The sequence below is a fragment of the Ctenocephalides felis genome, unplaced genomic scaffold (assembly GCF_003426905.1).
Source record: "Ctenocephalides felis isolate EL2017-DRISC unplaced genomic scaffold, ASM342690v1 CF-g0.4_SCAFFOLD_01886, whole genome shotgun sequence".
Classification (NCBI taxonomy): Eukaryota; Metazoa; Arthropoda; class Insecta; order Siphonaptera; family Pulicidae; genus Ctenocephalides; species Ctenocephalides felis.
Window position 1 is genome coordinate 133,506,882 of NW_020538040.1, and position 14,838 is coordinate 133,521,719.

A 14,838-nucleotide genomic window follows, 5' to 3' on the forward strand; every position below is an offset into this window, starting at 1 on the left:
ATAAGATTTTCATAAAGGTAGGTCTAGCGGTTTCGGAGATATGGAGGCAAAAGTAAAAAAATGAGCCATTTGGCGGTCAAAAATGATCATTAGACATATGCACATCAAATTATCAGATATTTTATAGAGATTTTAACAATAAGTATGAATTTTGTTTACATTCCTATAAGTTCCGTACCAATGTTTACCCGTTAGACAGCGACGCGGCGCTTACGCGCTTTATATTTTGTCTCTATGCAGTTAAAGCAGTACAATTGCTTTGAAAAAAAGTTCAGATCTTCCACAATATGTGAAAATAAAGAAAAATTTTTTTTTCAAAAAAAAAAACAAAAAAAAAAATTAAAAAAAAAATTTTTTTTTAAGAAATTTTTTTTCAAGAAAAAGTAATTTTTTGTCCAATTTATAGTTTCTCAAAAATCTTATTTTTTCAAAGTAATTTTTTTTTTCAAAAATGTTAATCGTTTTTAAAAAAAAAAAAATTTTTGGTACGGGAAGTTCCAGCAATTTGCCTTAAGGCACGATGCCTTAATTGCCTTAAGACAGAATTCCACTTACAGCTAGTTTAACTTTCTGTTGGGTAAGTTACTTTAATCGTCATTTTTTGCATTGCTTTACGTTTAAAGGTTTCTGAGAACTTTGGCATACCTCAGAAAAAAATGATATGTGTTTGTGTACGTCTGTATATATTTATATATGCAATTGTCCAGTTAAAGACATTTAGAAAATTTTTGGGATTTACAAATGTATTTATGTATGTGTGGATACAATTTTTGGTCGAAGTTTTCGGTAGCACCACTCAACCGATTTGAATGATTAGTTTTTGGTCCAGTCGTTTCCAAGATACCAAGCAAAGAGTGCGAAAAATGGAAATTGAGTTTTTGAGAGAACAGAGCATCCGATTTGAATGATTCAAAAAACATTAATGCTGTGAAGATATTATTAGTCTTCGGGAAAAGTAAAAAAAAATGTTTTGATTTCAGAATAAAAAAAAGTCTTTTGATTTCCAAAATGTTATTATTTTTGAACATCGAAAATGTTTTTGATTTTAATATAAATTTTAGCTAAAATTCTGAAGCTCTCATATTTATTTTAAGTAAATAATTTTCACTTTGCAGTTCAATTCATATAATTTGTTGCTTATATAAGTTTCTTCATTTTAACTCCGCTTGATCAAGTTTGGTTTATTACTTTTCATGTAAACTTATACAAAAGTCATCGTCCAATTTATAAGCTCTTATATTTTATCTATAAAATACGAATAATAATATTTACAGCATTTATAATAATCTATTTGAAAGCATTTAATATTTCTCGAATATTTCATTACGGTACGGAAAGTTCCAGCAATTTGCCTTAAGGCACGATGCCATACACCACTAGTTATTTTTAGAAATTAGTAAATGTATGTAGCTGTCCTGAAAATTCAAAATTCTTTTCATATTATTTATGTATTTTTCAAAACAAGCTTCAATTGACCAGTAATAGATAGAAAATATTTCAGTGATAGGGCGGCATTTGAGTCAGTGCCCTCAGGCGACAAAAATTTTAATTTGGCTCTGAATACAATAATAATATATATTTTTACGGTCGAGCGTTTTTACTAGGGTTTTTAAAAACCGGTTTTAAAAACTGTTTTTTTAGCGAAAATTATGGAATTCGAAAACTGGTTTTTTAGTAAAAACAGTCGGTTTTCACTGTATAAATGGAAAATGACAAATATTGCCAAATATGAAAGATAGATAAAATCATTTGGATTCTTGAAATCATATCGGTTCAATAGCACTTGATATCATATCAGTCTATAAAGGTTTTGTATATATTAATTTTGATTTTTATACCAGTGTATATATTAATTTAAATCAGTGTGACTTCTTTTTGAATAAGTAACTTCCTCTACTCAAACTTAAAAAAAAAAGAGTTTTAAACCCTAGAAGCCACAAATTAAAGAACAAAAAACTTAGAATTATTATATCAGGCTTTAAAAACAATTAAGCATAATTGGGTCGCAAGTATGAGAGTATTTTGTATTTCAGTGAGTAAACAAAGGACACGTCTAAGTAGCAATTGGATAAACGTTCTCAGTTGTTTTAAATCATATTATATTAAACAAAAAAAAAACAATTAGAATGTTTAAAATTAATTAATTAAAAATGCTCGGAATAGACATTACCCAAGTTTAGCTTAATTGTTTTCAAAACTAAAATTGATATTAACAAGTATGTACCAACATGTATCTATTTTTTTTTTAATTTATTGAATTATTTTTTATTTAAAACTGTATTATTTTTATTCATTCAAAAACTTACCTTTCACTATCATAAAAATATTTTCATTCTTATATGTGAAAATGATGCATGAATAACGAATAATTATTTTCAAAGTTATTTAATCAAGATAAACTATTATTTTTTAATTCTACTAATTAAAATTAAAATATTTTTGTTTACTATCTATAAAATCGAACAATAAATAAATTTAGTCAAATACTACTCTAAATTACACTAAATTTGTGGATAAATTACAGAATATTCGAGCAAAAATTTATTTTCTATATAAAATTAGAAAACCGGTTAAAACCGTTTTTTTAGTAAAATTAAAATTCTAAAACCGTTTTTTTTTTGAAATGTCGGTTTTTGTATGAACCCTAGTTTTTTCCTAATAATGTTTGCCAATGAAACAAAGCTTCACTGCATTTTTATTGTGCATATCCAATCACGTATGTAACAAAATAAAAAAAAAACAAATAAAAATCATTGTGTACAAACTGAAATAAAATATACAAATTGTAACAGTTCACCATTATACAGAGTTTAATCGTAAACTAACTAAACTAATAAAAGTTGAATGAATAAAATAGTATATGAAAACTTCATGGAAAACAATATGATTATGAAAATAATGTGTATTAAAATTATGATGATAAAATGTAAATGAACATGTACAAGGGTAGATAGTATAGGGTATATAATAAAAATTATATTGTATTATGTGGGTAGAAGTGTTCTATCGAGGCAACAAAGAGCCTGTCAATAAAACTTCTATGAAACTGACGTTCAGCATTTCGAAATATCTATTTTCATTCTCCTTAATTGATTAAACCAAGCACTTTCACTCATTAAATTGTTTGATCTTTTTTTTGTCCATTCCATGTATACATTTTTTTCATCTTTCTGTATATTACACCCACGCTTTTGTTTATTTCGGAAAAAAATACTATGCGACTTATTGAGCCTGTCTATTTTTTCTAGTCTGTTTTATCATTTTTCTAGTTCTTAAGTTCATCTGTCTTCATAACCTGGCTAAGTTATAGCAATCGCCAAAAAATTCTGGAAATCTTTACGTTTTAGAGGTTTCTGAACATTTTGGCATACTTTAGACAAACTGGGTGTATGTGTGTGTGTTTGTGTGTAGTATGTATGTGTGAATACAAATTTTTGTCGACGTTTTCGGGAATACTGATCAATCAATTTCAATAACTCATAGAGCATTCGATTTGTATTAATGAAGAGACGTGTTGTTTAATTTTTAGCAAAGGTAGATTAAGCCGTTTTGGAAATACGGCGCAAAAAGTGCAAAAAATGACTATTAACTTTGTGAGAGAGAACAGAGGGTCCGATTTGAATGATTCAAAAAACATTTACTTATATTGACGAAATGTGGAACTAATTAAATTTTTAACTAGTGGTGCATGCCTTAAGGAAAATTGCTGGAACTTCCTTCCCTGGAAATTGTTGTTAAAAAAGATTATTTTTAAACTTTGAAAAATTTCTATTTTTGAGAAATTTTCAATTTTTGAAAAAAAAAATGAAACGGACAAACAATGTTACGGAACACATAGAAATGTTAACAAAATTTATACGTATTATTAAAATCTCCATAAAACATCTGATAAATTGATGTACCTATGTTTAATGATCATTTTTAACCGCCAAATGGCATTTTTTTTTTACTTTATTTACTAGATCTCTGAAACCGCTAAACCTGCCTTCCCAAAGTTTCAATCCCAAAGTTTTTTGTCTTATTAATAGAAGTAAAATGTTTTTTTAATGATGAAAATCGGACTCTCCGTTCTCTTAAAAACTGAGTTACCGTTTTTAGCACTTTTTGTCCCGTATTTTCGAAACGGCTAGACCTGCCTTTGCCAAAAACTAATCAGCACGTCTGCTTGTCAATACAAATCGAATGTTTTTCGAAGAATTGAAATCGGTTGAACCGCGTTCCCGAAATCGTTGACGAAAATTTGTATCCGCCCACACACACACATTATATATATATATATTTATATAGATATATAAAAAAGTTTATTTTTGATGCCATTATCAGATTATCAGATATTTCATAAAGATTTTATTGAGTATAAATTTTATTTACATGTATATGGATCCGTACCAAGGTTTATTGTCTTCAACAAAAATACGCAGCGTAATTGCTTATCAATTTTCCAATTAGTCCAATTTAAAAAAAAAATCTCGAATATATAGTATTTTCTAAGTTTTCATTAAATTTTAAAGCTTTCAAAAATTATAAATTATGGTAAGAGAAGTTCGAGCATTTTGCTTTAAGGCACAATGCCTCTTACAGCTAGTTGATAAATTCTAACTACCTACTTTCTCTACAGTGTACTTGACTTTGAGTCTAACAATCTTCCATGTATCTGTCTATGCCACTCAACCTGTCTTTCTGTCTTCTGAGAAAGATCTTTTCGGTAAATTTAGCAAAAAGCCCTGCAAAAAATTTAATATTTTGTAGTGGATATATGAGACGTCACGTTTAAAATATAATATTAAAATTTTATGAACTTTATATTTGTATATAAGACCGTATGCATTTTACTTTATGAATTTACTCCACGCCCAAATACAATAATCAAATTTCTCGAAAGGTAGGCAAGGTATTATCTATTTAAAGTTATTTCAGAGATATTCAAACATACTTCCTTCATAGTCAGGCAGCAGTGACAACGATTTTCACTTGGAAATATAGATAGCAATATATTTCCAATTGAGAATAGCCCTTGCCCGGCATTGCTGCACCAATAAAAAGTTAGCCCTATTAGATTAAATCTAATAACAAAAAATCATCAAATATAGATGGATTAACCATTGGGTTACCATCTAAAAAATACGAAGAAAGGAGAAGTATCATCCCAACAGCTCATAGGACGTAAGGTTCTGAATACTGTTGAAATATATAAAAAAAAATCTGAATATATATTGTGATGAGCCATTATCCGTCTTGTAACCTCAAGGTTCCGAGTTCATGTCCTGACTTGCAATCTGATATCAAGCAGGAGTGATATCCAGTTTCATTTGAAAATATCGATTAAAAATAAGTTTGCAAGCGTAAATAATACTTCTGAACATTGCTGCCTCAATTTAATATGTCATTACAATTAGAACATGACATTCATTTGTTTCTATTTCGGGGTTGTCTTCAAATAAAAAAAATATTAAAAAAAAAATGGAGAACCATAGGGTTGACTTCTAATACCCAGTAGTAAAAAATATTTCTGATTTCTATTGAAAAAAGCGTTCTATCTATTTTTGTCTATTTCTACCAGAGCAATTAATTTATGAAGAGCAATTAATTAGTCTAAAAAAGCAATTGATTCTTAAAGAGTAGTTTTTGTATTTATAGTTCACACCAGGGCTTCTCGAACAGTTGTTCTTTGCGACACTATTTACGATTGCGAGTTTCTTGGCGATCCCATTTATGATGGCGGGTTTCTTGACGACCCCACACATATAAAAAAAAAATATTTTTTCAACTTCATGTAGGGTAAGTTATAGTAATCGCAAAAAAATCGAAATTGGAAATTTATATTTATCTTTACGTTTCAAAGGTTTCTGAACATTTTGGCATTCCTCAGTAAAAATGGATGTATATGTGTGTGGATACAAATTTTGGTCGACGATTTTGGGAACGCGGTTCATCCGATTTCAATTATATAAAAAACATTTGATTTCTATTGATAAGAAGACATGCTGATTTGTTTTTGACAAAGGCAGGTCTAGTCGTTTCGAAGATCTGGGGCAAAAAGTGCCAAAAACAATAATTTAGTTTTTAAGAGAACGGAGCGTCCGATTTCAATAATCCAAAAAACATTTTACTGTACTCACAAGATAAAGAACTGATTTAATTTTTCTGAAGGCAGGTCTAGCGGTTTCGGAGATCTAGTAAAAAAAGTAAAAAAAAAACGCCATTTGGCTGTCAAAAATGATCATTAGACATCTGCACATCAAATTATCAAATATTTTATGGAGATTTTAATAATACGTATAAATTATGTTTACATTTCTAGGGGTTCCTAATGTCCTAGGGGTAACATTGTTTGTCTGTTAGACGGCGACGCAGCGCTAACGCGCTTCGATATTTCGTCTCTATGCAGCTAACAGTGCGATTGCTTTGAAAAAAAGTTCAAATTTTTCAAAATAAAGGAAAAATGTTTTTTCAAGAAGTTCTTTTTTCCAAAAAGAACTATTTTATTCAAAAATCTTAAATTTATCAAAAATCCAATTTTTTTAAAGTTTAAAATAAATTTTAATCTTTTTTAAAAAAAAATTAATTTGAATGATATATGCAAAGTGTTTTGGCGTTATGAAAATAAGAAAATAATATAATTTTAAAAAAAATGATCTAGAAATGTAACGCTAGTTATAGTAATATTATAACGAGTTTGTACTATGGTACGAGAGCATTAATTTAACTTTCATAATTATATTCAGAATTTATACAAATCCCTACATTATATATATACGAGGTCTGTTCAAAAAGTACCCGGAATTTTCGTTTTTTCAAAAAAATATTTATTTATTCGTCTACATTAATGTGGTCCCCTTCAAAGTAGTCCCCCCAGATATAATACACTTATGCCAGCGTTTTTTCCAATTTTCGAAGCACCCTTGATATTCACTTTTTGATATGTCCTTGAGCACTCTCAGCGATTCGGCCTTTATTTCTTCAATCGAGGAAAACCGCCGTCCTTTCATGGGTCTCTTCAACTTTGGGAATAGGAAAAAGTCACACGGAGTCATATCTGGTGAATATGGAGGTTGGGGCATGACTACGGTATTGTTTTTGGCCAAAAAATTACGAACAAGCAACGACGAGTGAGCAGGTGCGTTATCGTGGTGCAACAGCCATGAATTGTTTTTCCATAAATCGGAGCGTTTTTTTCGGATTGCTTCACGCAAACGTCGCATCACTTCAAGGTAATACTCCTTATTAACCGTACGACCTTGTGGTAAGAACTCTTGATGCACTATGCCGTTATAATCAAAGAAAACAGTAAGCAAAACCTTGACATTCGATCGAACTTGACGTGCTTTTTTCGGTCTTGGCTCACCTGGGCTCTTCCATTGGGACGATTGGGCTTTGGTTTCGACATCATAACCGTACACCCATGTTTCATCACCAGTTATGACCCTTTCAAGCAAACTTGGATCGTTGTTGACGTCATTTAACAGCTCTTGAGCGATGTTCATGCGATTGCTTTTTTGGTCAAAATTTAGCAGTTTTGGAATGAATTTTGCTGCCACTCGTTTCATGCCCAAAACATTTGAAAAAATGTTATGACATGAGCCAATTGATATGCCAACTTCATCAGCAACTTCTCTAATTGTGATTCGGCGATCATTCATAACCATTTTTTCCACTTCTTTCACATTTTCATCGTTTGTTGACGTGCTGGGTCGACCGGAGCGTTCGTCATCTTCAACGTCTTCGCGGCCATCTTGGAAACGCTTATACCACTCGTAAACACTTGTTTTTTTCATAGCAGACTCACCATAGGCTTTTTGTAACATTTCACACACTTTGTTACACTTTATTTCATTTTTTACGCAAAATTTAATACAAATTCTTTGACTTTTCAATTCTTCCATTGTAAAAATCGCCGAGCTCAGAAAAACACGTCGAACCATAGCGACTACCACAGACAAAGTAAACAGTGAATATAGCTGAAAATTTCATCATACTTTAGGGGCATGTATACCAACACAATAAAAAAAAAATTTGACAATCAGACACTCCAGACCCGCGAAATTTAAAAATTCCGGGTACTTTTTGAACACACCTCGTATATATATATATATATATATATATATATATATATATATACTAGATTTGTGCAGTAGCGATATTCATCTTCACTTGATAATATAGATATAAAATAAGTTTCCATTTGAAAATAGCCTGTTTCGGGCACTGTGGTGTGAGAAAAATTTTAATTTGATGTGCATATATCTACTGATAATTTTTGACTACTCGATCTCAAAAACCGTTAGACCTACCCTTCCAGAAATTTAATAATTTTTAATGTTTTTTGAACTAAAATCGGACGTTCCATTCTCTCAAAAACTAAATTAGCATTTTTGGTTTTTTATGCCCCGTATCTTCTAAACGGCTGGACCTGCCTTTGCCAAAAACTAATAAGCACGTCTCCTTATCAGTACAAATCAAATGTTTTTTGAATTATTCAAATCGGTTGATGCGTGTTCCGAAATCGTCGACGAAAATTGTATCCGAAGACAAACACACACGCACATACATCCATTTTTTCAAGGTATTCCAAAATGTTTAGAAACATATGAAACGTAAAGATATATTAAACTTTTTCTTGTTTTTTTTTGCGATAACTATAACTTACCCTACGGGAAGTTAATAAAGAAAATTTTTACGTTACGAGGACATAGAGTGTCTTCTTTTTCAGAAACTTTGTAACTATTTTTTTTTTAATCAAACACTCAACAAACATTTACTAAAAATTTTATTTCGAACTTTCTATAAGCTGTTGTTACTAAGTCGCTTTTTAATATGGCAACCCAGCGGCTGGCCTATCCCTATATGATGAATTTATTATTACAATTTCCGTAATACTGTTGAATTTTTATTGACGCAGCAACACCGAACAATGGCTATTTTCACTTAAAAACATATTTATACTTTTATTTTCAAGTGAAAGCCGATGTCACTCCTTCTTGACATCAGGCTGCCCGAGACGGGTATCGAACACGGAACATCAGAATTCAATCCTATAGCTCTAACCATTAACTCACAAGGAGCCCGCAACATCATAGTGCAACTTATGTTCGTCAATAAGCTTTTCCGTTCAATTTTTTTAGACATGGAAATAAAGTGATGTGACACAGTTTAGCGCATCTTCTTAATATACGATGACGTTTGATGTAATGATAAATGATTGTTCTAAATTTATGATGTGTATGCAGGAATTAAATGTCGACTTCCATGACGTAGGTTTTGAGTCTACTAAGCTACCTGTCTGATAAAATGACTCTGTCTTCGAAATGTAAATATATAAATAACGTTTTTAAACAAATAACGCACGTAAAGAATTATAATCGCGTTATCTTTTAGCAATATTTCGAAATTTCATACACAAACCTAAGCATATTTTAAATTTATTATTTTGATGAGTTGGAGAACTAATAATTGAATATTTATTTATTTATTAACTTCCCGTAGGGTAAGTTATTGTAATGGGCCGAAAATCGAAATTGAAAATTTTTACATTTCTCGACGTTTTGAAAATTTCTGAACATTTTGGCATACCTCAGAAAAAATGGATGTGTGTGTGTCTGTGTATGTATGTATGGATAAAAAATTTCCAGTCACGTTTTCGGGCGCACGGATCAACCGATTTGAATGGTTCAAAAAAACATTCGATTCCTATCGATAGTAAGGAAAGCGGATTAGTTTTTGGCAAAGGCAGGTCCAGCCGTTTTGGAGATACGGAGCAAAGAGTGCAGAAAATAGAAATCGAGTTTTTGAGAGAACGGAGTATCTGATTTGAATGATCTAAGAAGCATTCAATTAGTAAATATTGGGAGAAGTGTTTATTAGTTTTTAGCAAAGGCAGGCCCAGCCATTTTGAAGATACGGAGTTAAATATGTAAAAAATGGCAGTTTTTGAGAGAACTAGGCGTCCGATTTAAATGATTCAAAAAACTTTCTGCTTGTCTTAACAAAAGTAATTGATTTTGAAAAAAAAAATTTTTGTTTCAACTTTTTTTTTCGAAAAAAAAAAAGTTTTTGTAGATCGAAAATAAATCAGATTTTATTTTTAATTTTGACTAAAGTTCTAATATACTTTAAACAAATAATTTCAACTTTGCAATTCAGTTTATATAAATCTTATAAATATTAGACAATGTTACAATATTCATAATAATCTATTCCATAGGTTCCCAAACTTGTTTGTGCCGTGGACCCCTTGCGATATTTTTCGTTTTGTCATGGACCCCCTATATTATGGTTTATCCGGGACAGTTCCGGGTTTCCATCTTTTGATCCGGGTTTTCATCTTTTGATCCGGGTTTTTTCAAAATCATTATTTGTCCCGGATTATTGAAAAGTATAGGTTTAAATCTTATTTAAAATTTTCTTAATTAAAATTTCTTTTTTCTTAATTAAAATTAAATTACAACTACTTATCAAATTAATTATGTGAATCGATGTATTTTTTCTCTCTTGTAAAACGCTATGTATGAGAAAATTGCTGAATACAAAATTCCAAAGGCAAATTTGATTTCATGAAATTAAAAAAAAAGAAATGGTTCGAAATAGAAGTCTCAAATGCGAAAAAAACATATAGATTAAAAAATATAAGATATAATATAAAAGCATGGTAAAAGATGATTGTAACATATAATCGAGTTAAAAATCTTACTAAAAGTCCGCAATTGTAATTTGAAAAAAATAATTTTGAACAAACTGTTTTTTATTGTATTTTTAAATGGTATCTTTTAACTGCGTAACATATATTTGTTATTTGTGATACTATTAACTGATCGTCCTATGCTCAACTTAATATATCGAGCAACAAAATGAATTTAAAATGGACTTAGCTGAGATAAATATATTAATGAGATTAGTTTCAAAACTTAAGTAATAAATAGCGGCTTTATAATAATTAATACATTATCAAATTGATCATATGTTATTTTCGAAAATACACTTCACTAACTTAGACTTTTTTAAATTAAGCAAAATTGATTTTTAATTCCTCGTAGGGTAAATTGAACTAATTGCAGAAAAATCGAAAATGAACATTTTTATATATAGTATAATAATTTTTGCGAAGGCAGGTCTAGTGGTTTCAGAGATCGAGTGGAAAAAGTAAAAAAAATGTCATTTTACGATCAAAAATGATCATTAGACAAATGCATATCAAATTATCAGTTATTTTATAGAGGTTTTAATAATAAGTATGAATTTTGTTGGCATTTCTGTGGGTTCCGTATCAATGCTGATCTGTTAGACTGGGATGCGGTGCTTACGCGCTACTATATTTTTATACATATAAAAAATTTCAAAATATAAAAAATAAATCAAATTTTTCAAAAAAGTCAATTTTTTTCAGAAATTTTAAAATTCTCAGAAATCTCTTTTTTAATGTTTTCAAAAAAATTTAAATATTTTTTAAAAAATTTAATTCACGGTACGGGAAGTTCCAGCAATTTGCCTTAAGGCACGATGCCATGCAACCAGTTACAACATTAATCATAGGTAGGCAAAGGTAGGCCCAGCGGTTTTGGAGATACATAGCTAAATGTTAAAAAAATAGCAGTTTTTGAGAGAACTAAGCGTCTGATTTAAATGATTCAAAGACTTTCTGCTTGTTTCAACATTGCTTTCAAAAAAAGTTCAAAATTTTTAGAAAAATTAAAAGTACATATAAAAAAATTTCGAAATATAAAAAATAAATCAAATTTTTCAAAAAAGTCAAATTTTTTCAAAAATTTTAAAATTCTCAGAAATATCTTTTTTAATGTTTTCAAAAAAAATTAAATATTTTTTAAAAAATTTAATTCACGGTACGGGAAGTTTCAGCAATTTGCCTTAAGGCACCATGCCATGCAACCAGTTACAACATTAATCCACGTGGAACAACTGGCGGTAGAACTGCTATAATAATCAGAAACATCATTAAGCACTACCAAATCTATAACATTTGTCAGTAAACATTTCATAAAAGCAACTTTCTTCAATAACCAATCCAGAAATAAACTACATCTGTAATTTACTGTTCACCAAAGCACAAAATTACCTGTGTAATTTAAATATTTAAAAGTTTAGTTCAAAACACTTGAGTCCAAATTCGTTGCTGAAGGGACTAAATTTCAAATAAAATTTTGTTTATCGAATCCAAATAAGTGGTATCTATATCACACTTCGTTAAATTGCAATTTAAACCTCTATATTTGATATTTATAAATTCTAAGGGCAAAAATCTTACCAAAATTAAGCTTTTCAACAGCCAGCGTATAGTTTAACCACAACTCGAATGCCTACATGCTACAACTTACACACTTTATATAAATATGTAATGTTTTTCTTTACTTTTTGAATAAGTTCTAAATATTGCCAACTATATTAAAGGATTCATTGAAAATCTATATATTATATTATCTATATATTATATTAAACGTATATAAATAGATTTTATCATGGTGTGTTGTAATCCACTGCTGTGGACCCCCATTTTCATTTCGTGGACCCCCAAATTTTGTTTTTGCCGCCGTGGACCCCTTGAAAGTTGCCATGGACCCCTGGCTCACTGATCTATTCGAAAACATTCAATATTCTTAGAACATTTTGTTACAGTACGGGAAGTTTCAGCAATTTGCCTTAAGGCACGATGCCATATACCTCACTAGTTAAGTTTTCTGTAAGGTGAAACTGAAAGTTTCTGAACATTTTGGCATACCTCAGAATTAATGGATGTGTGCGTGTGAGCGTTTGTGCGTTTGTGTGTACCGCATTTTTTTGTCCACGTATTCGGACTCAGAGATCAACCGATTTGAATGGTTCAAAAAACATTCGATTCCTATTAATAGGAAGATGCGTTGATTAGTTTTGCAAAGACAGGTCCAGCCGTTACGGAGATATAGAGCAAAGTGTGCAGGAAATAGAAATCGAGTTTTTGAGAGAACGAAGCATCCGATTTGAATGATCTGAAAAACATTCAATTCGTAATGATGGAAAAAAGTGATGATTAGTTTAAAAAAAAGTTTTTTTTTGAATATCGAAAATAATTTGGATTTATTTTAATACACGCTATAGTTTTAACGCTCACTTATTTACTTCAAATAAACACTTTTAACTTTGCAATTCAGTACATATATTTTTTATAAATATTAGACAATGTCCTACATTTTAAATTCGGTTGATTAGGTTTTGTTCATTTACTTTTCTGTAAACATATATTTCCAGTTGCAGTATTTATAATAATCTATTTGAAAACATTTAATATTCTTCGAATACTTTATTACGGTACGGAAAGTTCCAGCAATTCGCCTTAAGGTATAGGTACGATACCATACACCACTAGTGTTAATAAATATTTTGCATGAAGCTCCGAAAATGTGTATTAATAAACCGAAATTGAGATTTGGATAAAATTTTCAACTGTTTATTTCGAAATTAATGTTTGCACTTTCAATTAAATTACAATTAAACATTACAATTTTCAATTGATATCTCTCAAACCCATTTAAACTATCTGTAATGATATTAATTATATTGCACAGCCACGTGCATGTATGTTCTAAATACCTGCTTATTATTCCAAATATTAATTAATTTATATAATTCAATCAAGCAATTAATACATGAACTTCATCGCCATGTTGAATTTCGTGAACAACGTAGAAACATTTTTGAAAACACAAATTTTGACTATCATTTCTATTTTTTCAATTTGATGAGTATTTACGGGCATAATATTTTAGTATGTTCTTTAGGACCATGATATCTATCAACATAAAAAGTTTTATAAAAAAAGTTCATTACTATTTAGTCATTTATATTATTTATTTTATTTATTTTACAAGCCGTCAGTATAATGATATTATATTAAGGCTCATTTTACAAATTTTATATTATTTAATTAATTATTTTATTATTTATTTATTAATTATTTAATTTATATACTATAAACTTATTCATATTTAGTTAATATTAATTATTTTTAAATATAAATTGTTTATTTCTTGAAAATTAGTGTTTATATATATATATATATATATATATATAATATAATATATAATATATATATAATATATATTACTGGATGGATGCCCAAGAACATTTTTATCATATATGTATATATATATATATATATATATATATATGATAAAATTGTTCTTGGGCATCCATCCAGTTATCAAAAACAGTTTTAATGAAAGATTAAGTTTTTATTAAGAAAAACATACGTTTCGGGTCTTGATTTGACCCATCTTCAGTGCATACAAATAAATTTAAAAAAAAAAACACAAAAACACACGAATATTGCACGAAAAAAATTATAAAACACAAATTGATAAACGTCGAGTTATGATAAATTTTAAATAATTGTAAAATTAAAATAAAAATAAAAATAAATAATATATTTTATTAAAAAATAGACTTGTTGCACAAACTCCAAGCGAACAACATGCTTCGTTTGGAATAAGCTTTTTTAATAAAATATATTATTTATTTTTATTTTTATTTTAATTTTACAATTATTTAAAATTTATCATAACTTGTCGTTTATCAATTTGTGTTTCATAATTTTATTTCGTGCATTTTTTGTGTGTTTTTGTGTTTTTTTTTTTCAATTCATTTGTGTGCACTGAAGATGGGTCAAATCAAGACCCGAAACGTATGTTTTCCTAATAAAAATATTTTCTTATATATATATATATATATATATATATATATATATATATATGGCCGATCCTACCTTGAATGCTATGCATGCAAAAAATGCGGGCGCACGCCTTAGGGGGCGCCAAAACGCGATTCGAAAATAAAATTTATTATATATTTTTTTAA

At 29.1% G+C, this 14,838-nt stretch overlaps 1 protein-coding gene across 1 annotated transcript in view; it reads left to right on the plus strand.

Moving 5' to 3' along the window:
* Positions 1-14,473, plus strand: part of LOC113375924 (neuropeptides capa receptor-like) — a 28,187-nt gene extending 13,714 nt beyond the window's left edge. Inside the window, exon 2 of the mRNA XM_026615864.1 lies at positions 14,427-14,473. Coding sequence (XP_026471649.1) covers positions 14,427-14,473 — 47 coding nt within the window. The remainder of the gene's footprint in view (positions 1-14,426) is intronic.
* Positions 14,474-14,838: the final 365 nt, after the last annotated feature.